The sequence below is a fragment of the Mustela nivalis genome (genome assembly GCF_964662115.1).
Source record: "Mustela nivalis genome assembly, chromosome: 7".
NCBI lineage: Eukaryota > Metazoa > Chordata > Mammalia > Carnivora > Mustelidae > Mustela > Mustela nivalis.
In genome coordinates, this window is record NC_139026.1 from 66,914,694 (window position 1) to 66,935,447 (window position 20,754).

Consider the following 20,754-nt stretch of genomic DNA (forward strand, 5'->3'; position numbering starts at 1 on the left):
AAGGAAGTTTGGAAAGAACCCCAATACATGGAGACTAAACAGTATCCTTCTAAAGAATGAATGGGTCAACTGGGAAATTAAAGAAGAATTGAAAAAAATCATGGAAACAAATGATAATGAAAATACAACGGTTCAAAATCTGTGGGACACAACAAAGGCAGTCCTGAGAGGAAAATATATAGCGGTACAAGCCTTTCTCAAGAAACAAGAAAGGTCTCAGGTACACAACCTAACCCTACACCTAAAGGAGCTGGAGAAAGAACAAGAAAGAAACCCTAAGCCCAGCAGGAGAAGAGAAATCATAAAGATCAGACCAGAAATCAATGAAATAGAAACCAAAAAAACAGAACAAATCAACAAAACTAGGAGCTGGTTCTTTGAAAGAATTAATAAATTTGATAAACCCCTGGCCCGACTTATCAAAAAGAAAAGAGAAAGGACCCAAATAAATAAAATCATGAATGAAAGAGGAGAGATCACAACTAACACCAAAGAAATACAAACTATTATAAGAACATACTATGAGCAACTCTACGGCAATAAATTTGACAATCGGGAAGAAATGGATGCATTCCTAGAAACATATAAACTACCACAACTGAACCAGGAAGAAATAGAAAGCCTGAACAGACCCATAACCAGTAAGGAGATTGAAACAGTCATTAAAAATCTCCAAACAAACAAAAGCCCAGGGCCAGACGGCTTCCCGGGGGAATTCTACCAAACATTTAAAGAAGAACTAATTCCTATTCTCCTGAAACTGTTCCAAAAAATAGAAATGGAAGGAAAACTTCCAAACTCATTTTATGAGGCCAGCATCACCTTGATCCCAAAACCAGACAAGGATCCCACCAAAAAAGAGAGCTATAGACCGATATCCTTGATGAACACAGATGCGAAAATACTCAACAAAATACTAGCCAATAGGATTCAACAGTACATTAAAAAGATTATTCACCACGACCAAGCGGGATTTATTCCAGGGCTGCAAGGTTGGTTCAACATCTGCAAATCAGTCAATGTGATACAACACATCAATAAAAGAAAGAACAAGAACCATATGATACTCTCAATAGATGCTGAAAAAGCATTTGACAAAGTACAGCATCCCTTCCTGATCAAAACTCTTCAAAGTGTAGGGATACAGGGCACATACCTCAATATCATCAAAGCCATCTATGAAAAACCCACCGCAAATATCATTCTCAATGGAGAAAAACTGAAAGCTTTTCCGCTAAGGTCAGGAACACGGCAGGGATGTCCATTATCACCACTGCTATTCAACATAGTACTAGAGGTCCTAGCCTCAGCAATCAGACAACAAAAGGACATTAAAGGCATCCAAATCGGCAAAGAAGAAGTCAAATTATCACTCTTCGCAGATGATATGATACTATATGTGGAAAACCCAAAAGACTCCACTCCAAAACTGCTAGAACTTATACAGGAATTCAGTAAAGTGTCAGGATATAAAATCCATGCACAGAAATCAGTTGCATTTCTCTACACCAACAGCAAGACAGAAGAAAGAGATATTAAGGAGTCAATCCCATTTACAATTGCATCGAAAACCAGAAGATACCTAGGAATAAACCTAACCAAAGATACACAGAATCTATACTCAGAAAACTATAAAGTACTCATGAAAGAAATTGAGGAAGACACAAAGAAATGGAAAAATGTTCCATGCTCCTGGATTGGAAGAATAAATATTGTGAAAATGTCTATGCTACCTAAAGCAATCTACACATTTAATGCAATTCCTATCAAAGTACCATCCATCTTTTTCAAAGAAATGGAACAAATAATGCTAAAATTTATATGGAACCAGAAAAGACCTCGAATAGCCAAAGGGATATTGAAAAAGAAAGCCAACGTTGGTGGCATCACAATTCCAGACTTCAAGCTCTATTACAAAGCTGTCATCATCAAGACAGCATGGTACTGGCACAAAAACAGACACATAGATCAATGGAACAGAATAGAGAGCCCAGAAATAGACCCTCAACTCTACAGTCCACTAATCTTCGACAAAGCAGGAAAGAATGTCCAATGGAAAAAAGACAGCCTCTTCAATAAATGGTGCTGGGAAAATTGGACAGCCACATGCAGAAAAATGAAATTGGACCATTTCCTTACACCACACACAAAAATAGACTCAAAATGATGAAGGACCTCAATGTGCGAAAGGAATCCATCAAAATCCTTGAGGAGAACACACGCAGCAACCTCTTCGACCTCAGCCACAGCAACATCTTCCTAGGAACAACGCCAAAGGCAAGGGAAGCAAGGGAAAAAATGAACTATTGGGATTTCATCAAGATCAAAAGCTTTTGCACAGCAAAGGAAACAGTTAACAAAATCAAAAGACAACTGACAGAATGGGAGAAGATATTTGCAAACGACATATCAGATAAAGGACTAGTGTCCAGAATCTATAAAGAACTTAGCAAACTCAACACCCAAAGAACAAATAATCCAATCAAGAAATGGGCAGAGGACATGAACAGACATTTCTGCAAAGAAGACATCCAGAGGGCCAACAGACACATGAAAAAGTGCTCCATATCACTCGGCATCAGGGAAATACAAATCAAAACCACAATGAGATATCACCTCACACCTGTCAGAATGGCTAAAATCAACAAGTCAGGAAATGACAGGTGCTGGCGAGGATGCGGAGAAAGGGGAACCCTCCTCCACTGTTGGTGGGAATGCAAGCTGGTGCAGCCACTCTGGAAAACAGCATGGAGATTCCTCAAAATGTTGAAAATAGAACTGCCCTATGACCCAGCAATTGCACTATTGGGTATTTACCCTAAAGATACAAATGAGGTATCCAAAGGGGCACGTGCACCCGAATGCTTATAGCAGCAATGTCCACAATAGCCAAACTATGGAAAGAACCTAGATGTCCATCAACAGATGAATGGATCAAGAAGATGTGGTATATATACACAATGGAATACTATGCAGCCATCAAAAGAAATGAAATCTTGCCATTTGCAACAACATGGATGGAACTAGAGCATATCATGCTTAGCGAAATAAGTCAAGCAGAGAAAGACAACTATCATATGATCTCCCTGATATGAGGAAGTGGTGATGCAACATGGAGGCTTAAGTGGGTAGGAGAAGAATAAATGAAACAAGATGGGATTGGGAGGGAGACAAACCATAAGTGACTCTTAATCTCACAAAACAAACTGAGGGTTGCTGGGGGGAGGGGGTTTGGGAGAAGGGGGTGGGATTATGGACACTGGCGAGGGTATGTGCTTTGGTGAGTGCTGTGAAGTTTGTAAACCTAGTGATTCACAGACCTGTACCCCTTGGGATAAAAATATATGTTTATAAAAAATAAAAAATTAAAAAAAAAAAAAAAAAAGAAAAAGAAAGAAACAACCAAGCTGGAGAATATCAGTGGTAAAAAAACTAATTCTGAACAGCAACACAGTCACCATGAGAAACTCAATATTCATCATTCATCATTTCTGTGTTCTTATTTTTTATTAATTTTTAATAAACTAATAATGTATTTTTATCTCCAGAGGTACAGGTCTGTGAATTGCCAGGTTTACACATTTCACAGCACTCACATCATCCTTTCTGTGTTCTTAAAGCAAAACAAAACAAAACAAAACAAAAACCACATACATATAAAGAAGAAAAAACAACAATAGGCAATCTTCTGATTCCTTAAGATGATCCTTCTGTGCCATTTATTTTAAAGAAGAAAGAACAGCCTTATGGACAAATGCAACCACATACCCAGGAAAGCGGCCAACTTTGAGAACTACTTCTACATCTTCAGCAATGAAAAGGATTAGCTGCTGAACAACTATGTCAGATATTCTTTTTTAAAACCAAAAATTGATGCTTAAAACACTATTCTCTGAATAGTACAAAATCCTAAACTCATTTAAAGCTGTTAACTAGACTTACCTTCTTATATTTTTATTAGGCATTTATTCTAATTTCATTAAAATGTAGGTATTATTCGCATTCTCTAAGGACTAAGTAAATACAAATACTAGTTAGAAATCACTGTTTATAAACTATTCATTAGAACAGGACATAATTTTCAATGGTGGTTAAAAACTCCCTCTTTTTAATATACAAATGTCAGTAAGTACATGATAAGATGTCCAATACTTTTCATCATGAGGGACTTGTGACGAGAATACTTAAACACTAAACCAATTAAATCAAAATCATATCAAATGTACAGGATTGTGAAGTTTAAAATACCATACCAAGTGTTGGCAAGTGATACATTGCTGTTGGCAATGTAAAATAATACAACTAACTTTGGAAAAGAAAACGAAAAACAACCTCCTTTTTCTACACATTTTATATGCATTAAAAAAAGATGAAAAAAAGTACAGGAGGGGTGCCTGGGTATCTCAGTTGGTTAAGTGTCTCTCTCTCTCTCTTTTTTTTTTTAAGCTTTATTTACTTATTTGAGAGAGAGAGAGCATTGCATGCACGCACAAGCCAGGGGAGGGACAGAAGGAAAGAATCTTCAAGTAGCCTCCACCTGAGTGCAGAGCCAAGGTAAGGCCTGATCTCACGACCCATAAGATCATGAGCTGAGCTGAAAGCAAGAGTCGGACGCTTAACAAACTGAGCCACCCAGGTGCTCCAAACGTCAGACTCCATCTCTGCTCAGGTCTTGATCTCCAGGTCGTGAGTTCAAGCCCTATGTTGGGCTCCATGCTGGTCATGGAGTCTATTTTAAAACAAAACCAGATTAAACAAACAACAACAACAACAAAAAACCCCATGAAACTGACAAAAATGATCATGTCAGTGCAATTATGAAGAATACCTCTTTTCTTGATTTTCTTATGTTTCATAATTATAGAAATTAATGTTTTCCTTTGATTTTTAAATATAAAAACTACAGTATTGAGATTCTATAAAATCAAATACTGTTTTAAATGTTATGACTACAGGGGTGCCTGGGTGGCTCAGTGGGTTGAGCCTCTGCTTTCGGCTCAGGTCATGATCTCAGGGTCCTCTGCTCAGCAGGGAGCCTGCTTTCCCCTCTCTTTCAGCTGCCTCTTTGCCTATTTGTGATCTTTCTCTTTGTCAAATAAATAAATAAAATCTTTAAAAAAAAATAAATGTTATGACTATGTAAAAATTAATCACTTGTTAATTTGCAATACTGTCTAAAAAGAGACACTCTCTTGAAGGCAGAGAAAATGCTGAGTGATGAGAATCGCTGTAAGAACACTGACAGAGGTTCATTTGCTTGCTCATTTGGATATTTAAAATTTTAACATACACTAAGTCCTGTGGAAAATAAGATGAAGATCCATTTTTTTTCCCCTCTCAGAAATCCTCGTCTGAAGTAGGATTTTCTTTCTTTTTGAACTCATCGAAATTGAAATTCCAAAATCTGAGTATTTCACAAGTATCTCTGAAAAAATTTATTACTCATGTTTACTTTTAGAGCAAATAACCCCACCTTGCATTGCTAATGAATGAGAAAACTTCCAACGTTCTTAACACTTTTGTTTTAAATGACCCCCAGAGATTTTCCACATTTGAGGATGGCCAACTGAACCATGCACCTATAGAATAATACCACATCAAAAGGCATAACTATTTTATTAAGTTTTTAATTCTAATTAACATACAGTGTAATACTAGTCTCAGGTATACAATATAGTAATTCAAAACTTCCCAACATCACCCTGTGCTCATCCCAACAAGTGCACTCCTTAATCCCCATCAAAGCGTGACTATTTTTACTTAGATGTCTTATGGTTTTGGTTTTATTTTATGTTTTAACTTAACACATTCAAAGCTGAACACAACCCCCCTTAATCATTTCAGTGCGCCCTCACTAGGCTTCGCTACCTTGGTAAATGGAATCATCACACACCCACCCCCCACCCCCGGTCGCTTTAGTCAAAAACATCAGTCTTTCTTGATTCTTTCCTCTTCTTCACTCTCATCTAATTCGTCACACCACTGTGTTAGTTCGAACACCAAAATGTGTTTCTAATCAGTACCATTATTAACATTCCATTTGGAATCCTGCAAGAGCCTCTTGACTGGCTTCTCTTCTTCTGATACTGCTCCCTCCTCCCAATATGGTCCATTTGTTACGAAAATGCCGCAGACTTGTAAAAACCCTTCCGTGGATCCCTCTGGGCTCACAGAGCTGAATGCCTCACATTGCCTGACCTGGCCAACGCTAACTTCTATCCGCTCGGCTCATCTCCTCTCATCCTCCCCCTGATCACTTCCTTCCAGTCAGTCACAACGGTCTTTTTACTACTTAAATACACCGAGCCCATTTTCCCCATAGGCTCTTTTAATAAACAAACAAACAAACAAACAAACAAATAAATGAATGAATGAATAAAATTTACTTATTTATTTTTGAGAGAGAGAAAGTATAAGCAGGAGGGAAGGGTAGAGGGAGAAGCAGACTGTTTGCTGATCTGGGAGGCCAATGCAGGACTCGATCCCAGGACCCTGGGATCATAACCTGAGCTGAAGGCAGATGCTTAACCCACTGAGCCACCCAGATGCCCCTCCCCCCAGGCTCTAGAACACACTGTTCTGTCTAGAATGCTATCTGATGAACTCCACACAGAGGTTCTCCTTGACCAACCAGTCCACAGTATTCTCTTTGGCCTACTCACCAAGAAAGTGTGTGATATTGTTTCCTAATGATATTGTTGAATAAATGAATAAACAAACTATTTTGGAATAATGGATATTCCAGGAAAATGAAAACAAATGTTAAAGTTCATAGCCACTTAAAATCAAGTAAAGTAGAAAAACCTATAGAGCTACAGTACCTTTTTTACCTTGGGTCAGTATCACTGTATCTTGCATCTTCTTGTACCTATTCAGGCACTGTCGAAGATCTTCTATTTTCCGATCCTATTAATAAAATAAATTGTCATCTTTAAACTATGACTTTAAACAGTAAAAGTAATTGCAACACAAAGAATAGGGAGACATGAATTATTTACATTATTCAAGGAATATTTCTAAACTTTAGTAAAACTGGTAATATCTACATTTTACCAGTTTTCCTACGTACATCAGAGATAGAGAAAAAGTACCTCTAAATTTAGAGATCCTATCCTTCAGCTGCCATCTTTAAAAACAAAAACAAAACAAGGTAATAAGATACAAAACAAAAACAAAAACAAAACAAGAAAAAAATCAACTTTAATTATTCTCCTCTCCAACTTATGGGCAGGTCTTGAAAGAAAGATCTACTACACCTGTTGTCTTTACCTGCTGTCATCAATCATAATCTGGCCTTTCTCTTCTCAAAACAAAGTTGTACCAATTAGTCATCAGAGTCATCAGAGACTTCACATTTACTAAAAATAAGAGAACTTTTCATCCTTTTTCTAATTTGACCTCTGATACTTGACTGACCCCACTCTTTCCTCCTTTTTCCTTCACTTTTCTTTCCACTCTTTCTTTTCTTCTATTTTGATTTCTTAATCCCTTGACCAGATAGATATTCTACTTCCACTATCTACCCAGCCCAGTCTATAAAATGTTAGTGCTTTAAGATTTTGTCCTTTACCCCCACTCTGGTGGATCCTAAAAAAATGGGCTCCCTAGCTCTTCTCTCACTGGTTTTGGGCCTGGCCATGTGACTTGCTTTGGTCAAAGAGATATCAACAAATGTGGTTAGGGTTTGCCCTCTCTCTCTGCTCCAGGGAACCTTCACTATGTGAAGAAGCACAGGCTAGTCTAATGGAAGACAAGATATCTTTTGGAAAAGAGACATCCCAGATGGGCCCAATCTACGCAAGGATGTTAATCACTAGACATGTGAGTCACACAGCCTAGACCATCCAGCCCCATCCCACCCACCAGCTAACTGCAGAGATCAACAAAGCCAGCCCAGACCAGGAGAACCCCCTAATCAACCATCAGAAGTATGAGAAATAATAAATGTGATTTGTCATGGAGCAAAAGCTAATTTACATATCAACTATAGCTTAGTCTCCGAAAATCTATAATTCTGTATTTTTCCTAAAATGGACTGGGTTCACTCCCTACCCCATCTATAATTATACATTAACCCCCAAATTTAGATTCATTTTCCAACTTTCTATGAGAAATCTCCTTTTAAAAGTCCCATGAGCACATCGAAGTGAATGTCTCTAAAATTAAGCTCATTATTTGCCCCTGGTACTTGAGCTTAGATTCCCTTAACTCTTTGAGGGCACTATCATTCACCTCATTACTCAAACTAGAAACTTGTTCTCAAATCCCCCCCCCCAAAAAAAAATTACTTCAAAGACTTTTACTTACTCGAGACAAAAAGAGGGTGAGAGAGAGAGAAGAAGAAGCAGGAGGAAGGGGCAGAGGGAGAGGGAGAAGCAGGCTCCCACAGGGAACCTGATGTGGAGCTCAATCCCAGGACCCTGTGGTCGTAACCTGACCGAAGGTAGGTGCTTAACCAACTGAGCCACCCAGGAGCCCTCAAATCCAAAATAAGGTTTTCAAAAACCCTGTCAACCTGTGTAAATGTCAGCGTCATATACCCCTCTACCTTATCTCATTCTGAACTTTCCCAACATGCACTAGGCTGTGCCAAGTCTGGGCTTTTGAGACATGTTTAGTTCATAGATACTCTCCTTAGCAGCTTTCGTTTTCCTGATAAACAACTCTTGCCTTTCCTCAGATTTTGCTCAAATGCAACCTCTTTGAAGCCTTCTGGAACTACTAAAAACTTATGTCAGCGTTGGTGCTCCTAAAGCAGTTTGAATGTCTAGTAAGCCCTCAGTCAACACTGGGAGATTTGTTTGTTATTGATGCTTTTTGAGAGAGAGAAATTAAGACTAAATGAATTTGTGATTACTTTTTTAAAAGTAAAAGCTATGGGGGCACCGAGGGGACTCAGTCAGTTATGCGTCTACCTTTGGCTCAGGTAGTGATCCCAGAGTCCTGGGATCAAGCCCCATATCAAGCTCCCTGTTCGCTGTTTTTCTCTCAAATAAATAAAATCTTAAAAAAAAAAAAAAAGTAAAAACTACATGGGCCCCTTGCTAATGACTTTCCTTTTTATTCCACAGTGGTAAAGACTAGCAAAAAGAAACCTAAATATAGGTGGGTGGAGAGGGCAATGAGTTTATTTCCTAATAAAGAGCAAATAAAGAGAATGAACGGCAAAAATATAGAGTAAAACAGAGAACACAAGAATTAGAGAAAGAAACAAGCTGAGACAAAAAGATCAAGGCAAAGTTCTTTGGCAGTTGCTTGTTTTTTTACTTCCTTGAAATGACTCTTTTCTTGGGAAAATGCCTCCTTGTCCTATTCATTGAGTAACATGAGGTGTAAGAGTAGTTCTGATGATGCGAGCTGAACCCGACTGATGCTGTCCGCTGGGTATATGGCTGATCAGGTAGGCCATGAAAAAACACCTTGCTTTAGAGGACACTGTTTCCCTGCTCTCATCAGAATGAAATCAGTGAAGCAACAGGAAAGAAGACTCTGGAGTCCCTGGCATTTGGCCAACAAAGCTAAAAGACAGCCTAGGGCCATATTTTATTTCATGGTACTGATGCCTCTGTTCTCGTATCTCACCTCTCAGGAGAACAGAGACAATCCCTCATGTGAAAGAATCCAGGAGTGTGAAGAAAATGATATGAAGAAAATTAACCTCATCGGGAAGCTAACAGTTGTCAGGGACCACCCCTTTCAGAGTTCATGCGAGCCCAGAAAGGATGCACTATGGACTGTATCCTTTCTCTCATTTCCCACCTGAATATAAAGAAATGATCTGAGGGCTTGAACATTTTTCCAGATTCACAGGGAGGTGGGAGAGGGAGATCTCAGTGGACCCAGTGCTGCCGGTCACCACTCTACCCACACAGTCACAATGACAACTGCCATCACCGAGAGCAGGCACATGAAGGTAGAAAGGCAGAACGGCTGTCCCTCAACATCAGTAGTGTGTAGGGTTCTTCCAACCTGGCATATCTCAAGAAAACTCATGGAGTGATCAAAATGGTGGTACACACCCACATAAATACTTTAATTTCATCTAGATACCTTTTCTTCATTTGCTGCCATCAAAGATTCCATAGCCTTTTTCATTTTTTGCACTTCAATATCTGAAAATATCACAAGAACACGTCAGAAGTCAGTTTTATTAAGGTGTGTGACAATAACAAGGGGCTGACTCTTCAGACTGAAGTGTTTTAATGAAATGTTTACCGTCCATATCCTCTTTTGGGGAAAATCTGAAAAATGAACACCTTCCATGTCGCCTGAATAGTTATCACTCCAGGAAGCAAACAATATGGGTCAGAGCTAACTACCCTCTCTCGAAGCAATAACAAAATCCTCACGAGAACACGGAAGGTGAAATTTCAGTGCTACAACCATAAAAACACGGCTTTTCAATTAAAAAAAAAAAAAAAAGAAACAAGAAACCTAGAAAGCAGTGGGCGAAAGCGATGGACGGTGTACACAATGACATAAGCAGAGGACAGGATACTCAGTTTTAACCAAGATGGAGGCATGAATGGCAAGAGCCTGATGGAATGTGGCATCTATAGCAGTCATGCTATGAAGGTGGTTGTAGGTTCCATACAGAAGGATAAGTACTTTGCTTCATCTATAAACATCATTTATGACACTATTTTAAAAGGTAAATGTGATTTTCCTTAAAATTTGACAGTCAAATACAAAAGCACATTACTTTAATAATAAAAGAACCAATATTTTAAGATGAAATGTCAACCTAAAACGAAATCACAAATTAAAAAAATTCAAACAGAAAAAAAAATTGAGCTAAGGTTACCTGCTTCTGAGAAAAACAAACAAACTACTACTTAAGGTAAGTTTTAAAATGCATCATTCATCACTGATACAACACTTTCAATATGAAGGTATATTCTGTAGAAATTGCCTTTTTTTTTTTTTTTTGATGCCCAATTCTCTGGGTGTAAGAATTCAACATCTGGAGGAAAGAGTCTATTAATTAATGATTTATCTCGATGAGGCTGGTTCTGTTAATCAGCCTGGGTACAATCTTGTCTAACACCAACAGGGTATGTTTAGTTCCTAATGTAGATCTCAGGGAAGAAGTGGGCTACAAAACCTTGAAAAGTAATTTTCTCCTCTGATACTCTGTCTCCCGAACTACAAAAAAAATTCTTCCTCCCCTCTGTTACTCTGGGTGTTCTGCTATACCCTGTGGAGCAAAAGGGCTGAAACGGGGGGGGGGGGGGGGGAGGGGGGAGAAATCAGCAAAATGACCTTTTACTCCTTGTTTTTACTGTTTGTTTATTTACCCTCTATTTTGTGCACTCTGAAGAAATGGGGAGCTTATCGATGAAGCAACTTCACATCTTTGGTGAGATAAATGTTTTTAAAACACATGCAAAGAACAGTCCAAGTAGTACTTTTGGTGAATTTAAAGGCTGATGGAAAGACACCAAGAACCTTACTTTTGTCTTTGAGCTTCTTTTTAAAATTTTCATCTGTGCAGGAAAACCCATCGAATTGGAAGTCAGTATATACAACAATAAATATTTTTAAAGTACTATTATTTAGTCTTTTGCCTAAGATAAAGAAGCTAACCCTATAAAAACTGAATATTAAACACTATTTTGTGGCTTTAGGAATGGTACTGCAATGCATGATGCTCTGTGTAAGGTTAGAAAGAGAATATAATTCATCCAAAGACCTAGATTTGAGTTCCTACCTCTGTCACTTCTTCTCTGTGAACCCTGATTTCCTAGCATATTAAAGTTAGGTCTGTGGAATACAAGCAGTCCTTATACTCTACGGGGTGAAAACACCATTAGTGATGTTTGGTTGTAACATTTCCATTACGGGTCAGCACATGGCTTTCCTGAATGTGCCCAGCACTTGGCTTAGGACACATGAACCTCACCACTCAAATTCAATGACTCTGACGTGGTCTACCTCCCGTTCAATGAGATGAGTCCACTGATCACGCAGTGAGATCTTATGCCAACATCAGATTGCTATGAAGTTTCTAAACATTGCTCCCGACTCTTGTGTTTATCGGGCTGTGTGTTGGCGATAAGCAGTTCATAGACCAGCGTCCGTCTTTGGGAACCACTACTCCAACACGTCCTCTAGCCCACAACATGATTCCATTTTATTCTTAAAACCCTAAAGGCATGACCTATCTGTGAACGTCCTTTAAAGACTACACAAATCTAGGGATGCCTTGCTGGTTCGTTCAGTCAGTATATAGTATGTGATTTTTGATCTCGGGGAGGTGAGTTCCAACCCCATGTTGAGTGTAGAGCTTCCTTAAAAAACAAAAAAACACAACGCCAGAATTCTATTATATGCCAAAATACACAAGGGGGGAAAAATCCTTCAATGGTTGATGAGTTAGCTTTCTGATCCATAGGGAATTACAACTACAGGGATATAAAGCCAGGGTATTCTAGAACCAAGAAAGACATTATAGGTAACCTAACTGAAGCCCTTCATTATTCAGACAGTGAGGTTACCGATGCTCACATAAAAATGTACTAAAGCTACACTCAATGGAATTTTTAGTTTCAAGAGTCAGAAGTTGCTTTGTAGTTTGCATGCCACAGTGATTTATAATAGCAAAGAAAGGTTAAATCAAACCTAGTGTTGTCAGGTGTTCTGTGCATTTATATTTCCAAATATAACATAAAAAACACATTTCATTCAAGTTATTTTCTATCACATATAACGTGTATTAAAAATGACAGTCCATACAATATTCAAGACAAACTTCCTCAGTTATGAGAAAAATTTTTGATAAATTCACACACGTTTTCAAAAAAGAGGATTATTTTTGCTTTCTAGCAGGTTGAGGGCTCAGTCCACCATAAGAAATTTTCCTTGATCTTCCAAAGATGCAAAGTCCTTTCCTCTCTTCTCTCAAAAGTGTAAGGAACGGTTTCTAAATCTCTTAGTTCATGCTGTTTCAAGTTCAGTTCAGAGGGAGATTAAACCTGGGACATGATAATGTTCCCTTTTAATGCTTTTTATCACTTCCTTGTACTGCCATCAGAACAAGAACTGTCTCAACAGAATTCACAACTTAGTAATGCATAATAAACACCGCATGAAGTACAGAGTTGCTCTCCTCCAGCTGCTGAAGAGGAAGCTACTAGATCCCCAGGCACAGGGAAGAGTTTCGGAGGAGGCCCTGCTGTCCTGGCCTCAGCTGGTTTCCGCTACCCTTCTCCTTTCTCTGAAAGGACTCACCACTGACACGGGGTTCTTTTGCAGGTGTGGGGAGGAAGGGAGGGCTGCACAGGGAGGTTTCTAAGAAAGTAAGAGAACAAATGTCAAATGTATGTGCCCACCTCGATCGAGAATTTCCACCCCTTCTCCTTTCATCTTGCACACCAGTTTTTCCTGTAGCCTTTTTACTTCAGATTCCTTCTCTTCCAGCTGTTCTTTTAAAGATGCCAGTTCGTCCTACAAATGATAAGCTCGTTTTACAACAGGGAATTATGACTAAAGGAGAATATTCAGGGAGCATGTTAACTCTTAAGTCAATAATGAGTTTTTGGGAATGAAACAAAAACGATAGGAATCTAGATGCAGACTTCAGAAACCAGACAGTGGCAAGAGGAAGCAGGAAGCAAGACAATTAATGAAGGTCAATGTCTAATAATTCTGGAATAAGTGTTTCAAGTTTCTGTGTGACCAAATTAAAACAAAATGCTTTAAAGTGTAATTAGGACCTGAGTAGCCTAAGTTTTAAAGCTTATGTTAAACAAACAAAAAAAACCCTCCCCCAGTTAATCCAGGATGATAATCAAATTAGACCCCGAGTGTCATAAAAGCAAAATAAAATGCAAATTGGAAAATATATATCAAGACTTGACTGAGATTTATTTAGTATTTCAAGATGGCATTCATGTTCCCTGAGCATGAACAAGGCAGAGCTTAATTGATGGGTAAGGTAGCAAGTGGTGAACAATGTTAGCCAAATCATGGGACTAACTAATTCATCTTCATCACCAAAATAAAAGGACAGAGTCTCCCACAACAATGGAAAAAAGATTTAACAGATTTTAAATCCCCCCCCCTTCTTGTCTACTATGTAGCTATTAAAGATTCCAAGTCCAATATTCTATTTACTAATGTTAAATTTTCAGTTTAATTTTGGTGAAGAATTAGCTTTAGCAAACTGAAATTTTGCTGGCTGTATTTTAGCACAGAAAATAAAGCTATGCAGTGCTAATAAGTGTATTTTTATAACTGATAAACATTTTATTTTCAGTCTCTTAAGGTAGGTATTGTGTTTAGTACTATGAGAAGATCTCCAAAGACGCAAGAAAGCTGGCCCTATACTTTTTACTTATGATAGGCATGGATCCCAAGTACAAGGAATTTTCAGTAGCACTGGCAAAAAGCTTCTTTACAGCAGTAATTTCAACTCACTGTCATGATACAGTTAACCTGTAAGAAAGTCCCAAAGGAAGAAGCAGTCTGAGGCAAAATGGATATCTTTTTCCAGGTGCATTTTTACAACTATTTTACCAAGCTTGGATCTCAGGTACTCTAAGAGAATGAGATCAAATTTCTAAATGAATATTTTTATTTTGCCCATTTATTATTTTTCATTAATTATTTCATATGTTTCTGAAAACAACATCAGGGATCGCACTGGCCCTTCCATCAACTTTTTTAAATGTATTTTTAAAAAAACAGATGACACACACACGATGAATGCACATGCTACTAAAAAACACTATCACGGCAAAACAGCGCAAGCCAGAAAGCAAACAGGCCCAGGACCCCATTACCCAAAGTCTACTACACCTTCAGTGACTCCCATTTTTGTTCCATCCGCTGCTTTTCATACTGCATCTGACCCACCTTGATTTTCATGCTAGAAAGTTTGGCCATTAAAGACTGGTAGAGAGACAGAGGTGTGAAAGAAACCACAGATAGAAAAAGACAAGCCTAAATATCCAAGAAAATAGTATCGGTTTATAAAGGAGGTTAGGTTAACTAACAGAAATAACAGGTTATGTTTCACTAGATTAGTTAAAGCCCCAATTTTTAAAAATTCAGAATAGTGGTGTTCAAATTCAAGAAAGTCTCCAGCTTGGGGGGAAATTTCATTCACTTGTAAGATAACTTCTTTATCATCTATTGAGTTGAGAACTTGTATTATGGATCATAGGTAAGTGAGGCAGGCTGTTTACAAATTTTTGCCATTGAGAAAGCTTACCTTGGTTGATTTCAGCTTTTTTTCATACTGAAGTCTTTCATTGTCCATTTCACTGACTCTTAACCTCAAATCATTGATCTCTTGCATTAGCCCCTGTCAAAGGAGGAACAATGAAACATATCAGGAAAGCAACAACACACCTATGTAGGCCAAAATAGCAGCTTGGAAACCTAGTCAACAAGCCCCTGGGTTCAGGTTGTAGGAATTGGATCAGACAAATGGAAATAAATGTATCTCCCTGAGGCCCAAAGCATCTTTCTAGTTAAAACACTATTTTAAATTCTCCATGCATCTGGCCCACAATCATGAGATTATGGAAATCAAAGGTAATTCTTTAAAAATTAAATTCAAATAATTAACATATAATGTATCATTAGTTTCAGAGGTAGAGGTCAGTGATTCATTAGTCTTATATAACACCCAGTCTCTTCACATCACTGCTCTCCTTAATGCCCATCCCCCTTACCCCATCCCCCCACCCCCCACCCCTCCAGCAACCCTCAGTTTGTCTCCTATGCTTAAGAGTTAAAAGGTGACTTTCAATTTTGATTAACAAAGGTAGCCAATCGCATACATCAATCATCAGCTATTTCTGGACTAAAAATCACCATATAGATTCCAACTTTAAAAATTAACTAGAAAAATTTTCTTTAGTAAAGCCATTACTTTTAGGGCCTTTTCAGTGATCTGTGGATTATTTATAAAAATATTTTTACAATTTCTTCCTTTGTCTAACAAAAATATAGATTGTTCATCAACCCAGTCTGGGAGAATGGAATGGAATTTAAATCCTTTTATTGTTTTTTTTGAAATGTAAACCTTTTAAACCAAGGATTCTCAGCTTGAGGGTGGATGAGGGCCCTGTAATTTACAAATACATTGTCATAACATGAATGTTACATTTGGAACAGAAAAAAGAAAATAATCCTAAGGTTTTCATAATACAAATACAGCCAGAAGCTTTTCTCTTTCACATTAAAAAAAACAAAACAAAACAAAAACTAATTTGCTTGTAAAACTTGTCTAAGTGTTCTAAGAAACAGTAACATATTTTTGTCTAGAGCCCAGACAGTAGGAAAAGGGAATCAGAATGCCACACAATACCAACTTCAAATACTGTGGAAAGGATTTCTTTTTTGATTACAAACCATCAAGACTCCACCAATGCTTAACATGTTTTTATTCCTCATTTTACAAGTCCTCTACTCCTGAGCCACAAATAAACAGATGACAGAACTATACAAAAATGCCATAAAAAAGAAGCAATACCATAAGAAATAAAACTTTCTTACTAAACTTCTATGAGTAATGATTCACACATGGGGAGAGGGATGCCTTTCCTAAATTACTTAACAGTACTATATAATAATTACTCATTAGTTATTATTATAATTATTTTTTCTTTTTTTTTTTTTTTTCCTAAAGAGGGGGGAAGAAGGAGAGACGTTTCAAGCAGACTCCCGCTAAGCATGGAGTCCTAGGCAAGGCTCAATGAGATTCTGACCTGAGCCAAAATTCAAGTCAGAGGTTTAACTGACAGGGCCACCTAGGTGCCCCTAGTACAGTTGTTATTAGTACAGTACCTCAGTAAGGGAACAGCTGTTTCCTCCTTTCACGAATGAGGTCAGGAACTGTTTGACATCATTTAATAACATTTTAGCTGTGATTCCTTATCTACAGGTTCGGAATTCAAGTCTAAGGAAAAAGTCAGTTTCTCCCATTTATTTATCCCCCATTTATTAATCATTCTTGCATACTAGAATTCTTAGTGACCTTCCTTCATCTCCTGGTCTTTTTAATATATATCTTGCCACTTTTTCATGGCTAGCAGCTTTGAATTCCTATTTGGTATTGTCTTATTTTAACTCTTCTTTTAGAAACAGTGACAACTTGCAAAAAGAAGTAACTAAAAAAACCACAATTATAAATTGAGATAATTTTTCTGTTAAAAAACAAACAAACAAACAAACAAACAAACCCTACCCAAATTTCCCTTCTGGCAACACTAAGTATGAATGTAAATCTCCAACCTGAAAGAAGTCCTGTTTTTCCACAGTCACTCAAGCTGGAAAATCTGGAAATAGCTCAATATAAGACTTTAAAATAATGGAATTCAAATTATTTCCAATTCAGTTCTTTATAAAAAGAAAACCCCTGTTACTAGTCCCTTTTCCCTCTCCGAGAAACTTCAGGCTCCGCAGAAACGTCATTTCTGGCATCTGTACTCTTACCAGAAGGGGGCACTGTTGAATAGTGTTAAGCATCTCCTATCAGCCATTCCAGGCAAGTCTTCAAAATTCCAGGATTTCAAGACTTTTACCCTTAATCTTTCAGAAGTGCCTGTATTTCTTCCCCACTCCAATATTTTCTTAGAAATTAATCTCCAAATAATCTAAAATTCTAAGACAAAGTTAAGGAATTTTGGATTCATGAAACAGCCAGGGAAATTTTTGTTTGTTTTTAAAGGAGGCTCCAGACCCAATATGGGGCTTGCACACTCTACCTACTGAGCCAGCCAGGCGCCCCCACCAAACATTTTATTAAGGGAACAAAAATAGGAAAGAGCATATTCAATTCGGTTTTAATTTTGAGGACTATTTTATTTGTTGTTATATGTAATGAGGTTGATCAGATTATAGTTTATAATCTCTAGATATGCATGTGGTATTTTACCAATAGTGTTAAATATCTTAGAAAAAAATCAAGGATTGAGTTTACTGAAAGTCTGATGACAGGATCACTTTGTTTATGATTGAAAATGCATGAGTAATGAGTAAAGGAAGGAAGCACCAGGAAAAAAAAAAAAGTTTTATTAAAAAAATGCAGACACGGCACCTGGGTGGCTCAATCGCTTACATCTCTGACTTGATCTTCGGCTCAGGGTTATGGGATCGAGCCCCACGACAGGCTCCTCACTCAGCACAAAGTCTCTTGAGATTCTCCCTCACCTTCTCCCCCTGCTCACACGCTCTTTTTCTCTCAACTCAATAAAATCTTTTTTAAAAAAACGCAGACAAACTCAAGAGATGTGACTACTGCTCTGGAGTCTTACCAAAAAATCCTAACACATCCACTTCTATTTAGTCCCAATGCTTGGTTAACATCCCCGATCCAAATTAACCAGTCATGCAGGATGACTCCCCCTCAGCTTTATGGACACAAGGGAAAGGGCCAACTCTTGACCAGAACACTGCGACGTCTTTCCCTGCACCAGAGTAACCTCCATGGCACGCAGTCCATCTGTTGACTGAACTCTGTCATGTTATGCAGCAAGTGTGGAGTCAGGGAATGACAGAGAGGAAATAGAGGAAAATATCCAAATGGATTTTTTCAAGAAAGCACAAAAGGGACAATTTTAGAGAAACTGGATGACTTTCTCAGCTCTGTTCTAAGAGCCCCAGCCTCAATCAAGTGAGGAACATGCTCATATAGGTGACTGACAAAGAACTTTTGAAGATTGAACGTGAACTAAGTTGGGGATTTCCTTTTGCTGTTGAGGAAGTAACACATACGCCAAGACCTTCCATTACAGTTCCATTTTGGCAGAAAATTGAATTTGGAAAATAGCAATGGAGTAAATCTCACTAAAGCCAGTCTATGCGGGACTTGCCCACAGCTAGTAACATACCTAAGGGACCCCGTTATCATGATGGTACAGAGTTGGCTTCAAAGAAACGTGTGCAAAGAAAACAGAGGGGGAAGAATACTTAAATGAGTTCTCCTCTCCGCTTCTTGGGACGCAGTTTCTAATGCAGTATGACAACTTTCCATACTCCAACCGAGGAAACAAAAGAGAGAGAAAGGAAGAGATTCCCTGGGAGATAAGGGAGTCCTGCAGATCTTCAAATTTTTTCCAAATAAACAGATTTCAAACGGATATGCTCTCTTTTCCCAACAACAAATAATAAGCAAATAAAAGACCCAGATTAACAATAAAACAGCCCAAAGAACAAAACATGTTTAACCACAAAAATGGGTACTTCAAGTTGTAGAATCTATCCCAAATTTCACAAAAGTATACTGAGCTTTATTTAATTGGTATGATTTATGTGTGGAAGAGACCAAAAGTAGAAGGCCAAACTGAATAAACTCTAAAAATCTGATTTTTATGATTATATAATAAAAGCATGTTCTCTGTACATATTTTCAAACCTACTTATTATATAGAAAATAATCAGTAAAATTTTAAAATGGCTATTAGTAAAGTGATACACTTAAACCCATTATTTCCATAATGAAGAAAACCACTACAGATGGACAGGAGGACGGACAGGAGGACAGACAGGCAGACGAACAGAGAGAAGCTCCAAATGTCACAAAGTGAAAAGTTCTTTCTAAAGACTAATGAAAGCATTAAAATTTCATATCAAAAGTCTCACAATTTAAAAAAAGGTATGAACAACAAAAAGTCTCACAATAAATATTGCCATGAGCATTTAGTGATTAAAAAGTCAATGTTTTTGATACCGGTTGAGTCCTGATTTAGGACCAAGGATGTGATCTATTCTGGAGAATGTTCCATGTGCACTAGAGAAGAATGTGTATTCTGTTGCTTTGGGATGAAATGTTCTGAATATATCTGTGATGTCCATCTGGTCCAGTGTGTCGTTTAAGGCCTTTATTTCCTTGCTGATCTTTTGCTTGGATGACCTGTCCATTTCAGCGAGGGGAGTGTTAAAGTCCCCTACTATTATTGTATTGTTGTTGATGTGTTTCTTTGATTTTGTTATTAATTGGTTTATATAGTTGGCTGCTCCCACGTTGGGGGCATAGATATTTAAAATTGTTAAATCTTCTTGTTGGACAGACCCTTTGAGTATGATATAGTGTCCTTCCTCATCTCTTATTATAGTCTTTGGCTTAAAATCTAATTGATCTGATATAAGGATTGCCACTCCTGCTTTCTTCTGATGTCCATTAGCATGGTGAATTCTTTTCCACCCCCTCACTTTAAATCTGGAGGTGTCTTCGGGCTTAAAATGAGTTTCTTGGAGGCAACATATAGATGGGTTTTGTTTTTTTATCCATTCTGATACCCTGTGTCTTTTGACAGGGGCATAAGCCCATTCACATTCAGGGTAACTATTGAGAGATATGAATTTAGTGCCATTGTATTGCCTGTAAGGTGACTGTTATTGTATATGGTCTCTGTTCCTTTCTGATCTACCACTTGTAGGCTCTCTCTTTGCTTAAAGGACCCCTTTCAATATTTCCTGTAGAGCTGGTTTGGTATTTGCAAATTCTTTCAGTTGTTGTTTGTCCTGGAAGCTTTTAATCTCTCCTTCTATTTTCAATGATAGCCTAGCTGGATATAGTATTCTGGGCTGCATGTTTTTCTCGTTTAGTGCTCTAAAAATATCATGCCCGCTCTTTCTGGCCTGCCAGGTCTCTGTGGATAAGTCAGCTGCCAATCTAATATTTTTACCATTGTATTCAGACCACAATGCTCTAAAGCTAGAACTCAACCACAAAAGGAAGTTTGGAAAGAACCCAAATACATGGAGACTAAACAGTATCCTTCTAAAGAATGAATGGGTCAA

At 37.9% G+C, this 20,754-nt stretch overlaps 1 protein-coding gene across 1 annotated transcript in view; it reads right to left on the reverse strand.

The window, feature by feature from the left end:
• Positions 1-20,754, reverse strand: part of LOC309870262 (liprin-beta-1-like) — a gene marked incomplete at both ends in the record, with an annotated part of 52,911 nt that overhangs the window by 23,351 nt on the left and 8,806 nt on the right. Inside the window, 6 exons of the mRNA XM_082742445.1 lie at positions 6,822-6,906; positions 10,051-10,112; positions 11,454-11,486; positions 13,332-13,446; positions 14,800-14,892; positions 15,215-15,307. Coding sequence (XP_082598571.1) covers positions 6,822-6,906; positions 10,051-10,112; positions 11,454-11,486; positions 13,332-13,446; positions 14,800-14,892; positions 15,215-15,307 — 481 coding nt within the window. The remainder of the gene's footprint in view (positions 1-6,821; positions 6,907-10,050; positions 10,113-11,453; positions 11,487-13,331; positions 13,447-14,799; positions 14,893-15,214; positions 15,308-20,754) is intronic.